This window comes from Trachymyrmex septentrionalis, unplaced genomic scaffold, assembly GCF_001594115.1.
Source record: "Trachymyrmex septentrionalis isolate Tsep2-gDNA-1 unplaced genomic scaffold, Tsep1.0 scaffold80, whole genome shotgun sequence".
Taxonomy (NCBI): domain Eukaryota; kingdom Metazoa; phylum Arthropoda; class Insecta; order Hymenoptera; family Formicidae; genus Trachymyrmex; species Trachymyrmex septentrionalis.
In genome coordinates this window covers 67,922-68,661 of record NW_017305988.1, presented here as the reverse complement: position 1 = coordinate 68,661, position 740 = coordinate 67,922, and the positions used below count along the sequence as shown (strand labels likewise).

General features: G+C 36.1%; 1 protein-coding gene across 2 annotated transcripts in view; it reads right to left on the bottom strand.

The window, feature by feature from the left end:
• LOC108754795 (dipeptidase 1-like) overlaps positions 1-740 on the bottom strand; it is an 8,136-nt gene continuing 7,396 nt past the window's right edge. For both annotated transcript variants that reach the window (XM_018497393.1, XM_018497394.1), the window contains exon 9: positions 1-289. In XM_018497393.1, coding sequence (XP_018352895.1) covers positions 55-289 — 235 coding nt within the window. In that variant the 3' untranslated portion in view covers positions 1-54. The remainder of the gene's footprint in view (positions 290-740) is intronic.

Sequence of the window (740 nt, the reverse complement as noted above, 5' to 3'; positions counted from 1 at the left end):
AGAGAGAGAGAGAGAGAGAGAGAGAGAGAGAGAGAGAGAGAGAAAGAGACGATCCTACGTGTCGTGATATCTGCAGTAGGCGCTGTCCTCGATGAGTTCCTGAGAAATCCATTCCTCCGACGGAAACTGGTGCAACAGAGTCGCCGCGTGATCCTCCACTTCCTTGAGGACACGTAATAAATTTCCGCCTACAAGCTTCTTTATATCGGTCGCGGACCATCTACGGTCTCTGGTCAGCTCGGCCAGCAACAAGGGGTAGCCGGAAACGTCTGGCAATTCTGTCGGTGGCCTGAATAAGTGCAAATATTTCTCTCAATTCTTTTATCGCCTAGGTCCATCGAATTCTGTTCGAAAATACGTTATGCAATAGAATAAAATAGTAATCTCTCATAATTGCTTAATATTTTGAATCTATATCAAGCATATAGAATACAAAAATTTATTATATTCTGTCATTACACAGGCAATCATGAAATAAATTTGAACTTAATAGACACAGATGGCAGATTGAAAATTAAACAATCGTACATTTATTTTTTATAGCGAAAAAGCACGAAATATTCTGCCAAATATATACTCATTCTTTGAATGGAATAAAATTAAATACCTTGTTGATTATCTTTCAATTAATGAAATTAGTAACGAGATCATTATTAATTATAAGGTATTTTTAATTGCGAAGGTATTTTAGCAGCTTTAATTGTAAGTAAAAAATAAATGAATGTTGAAATAAACTGTCA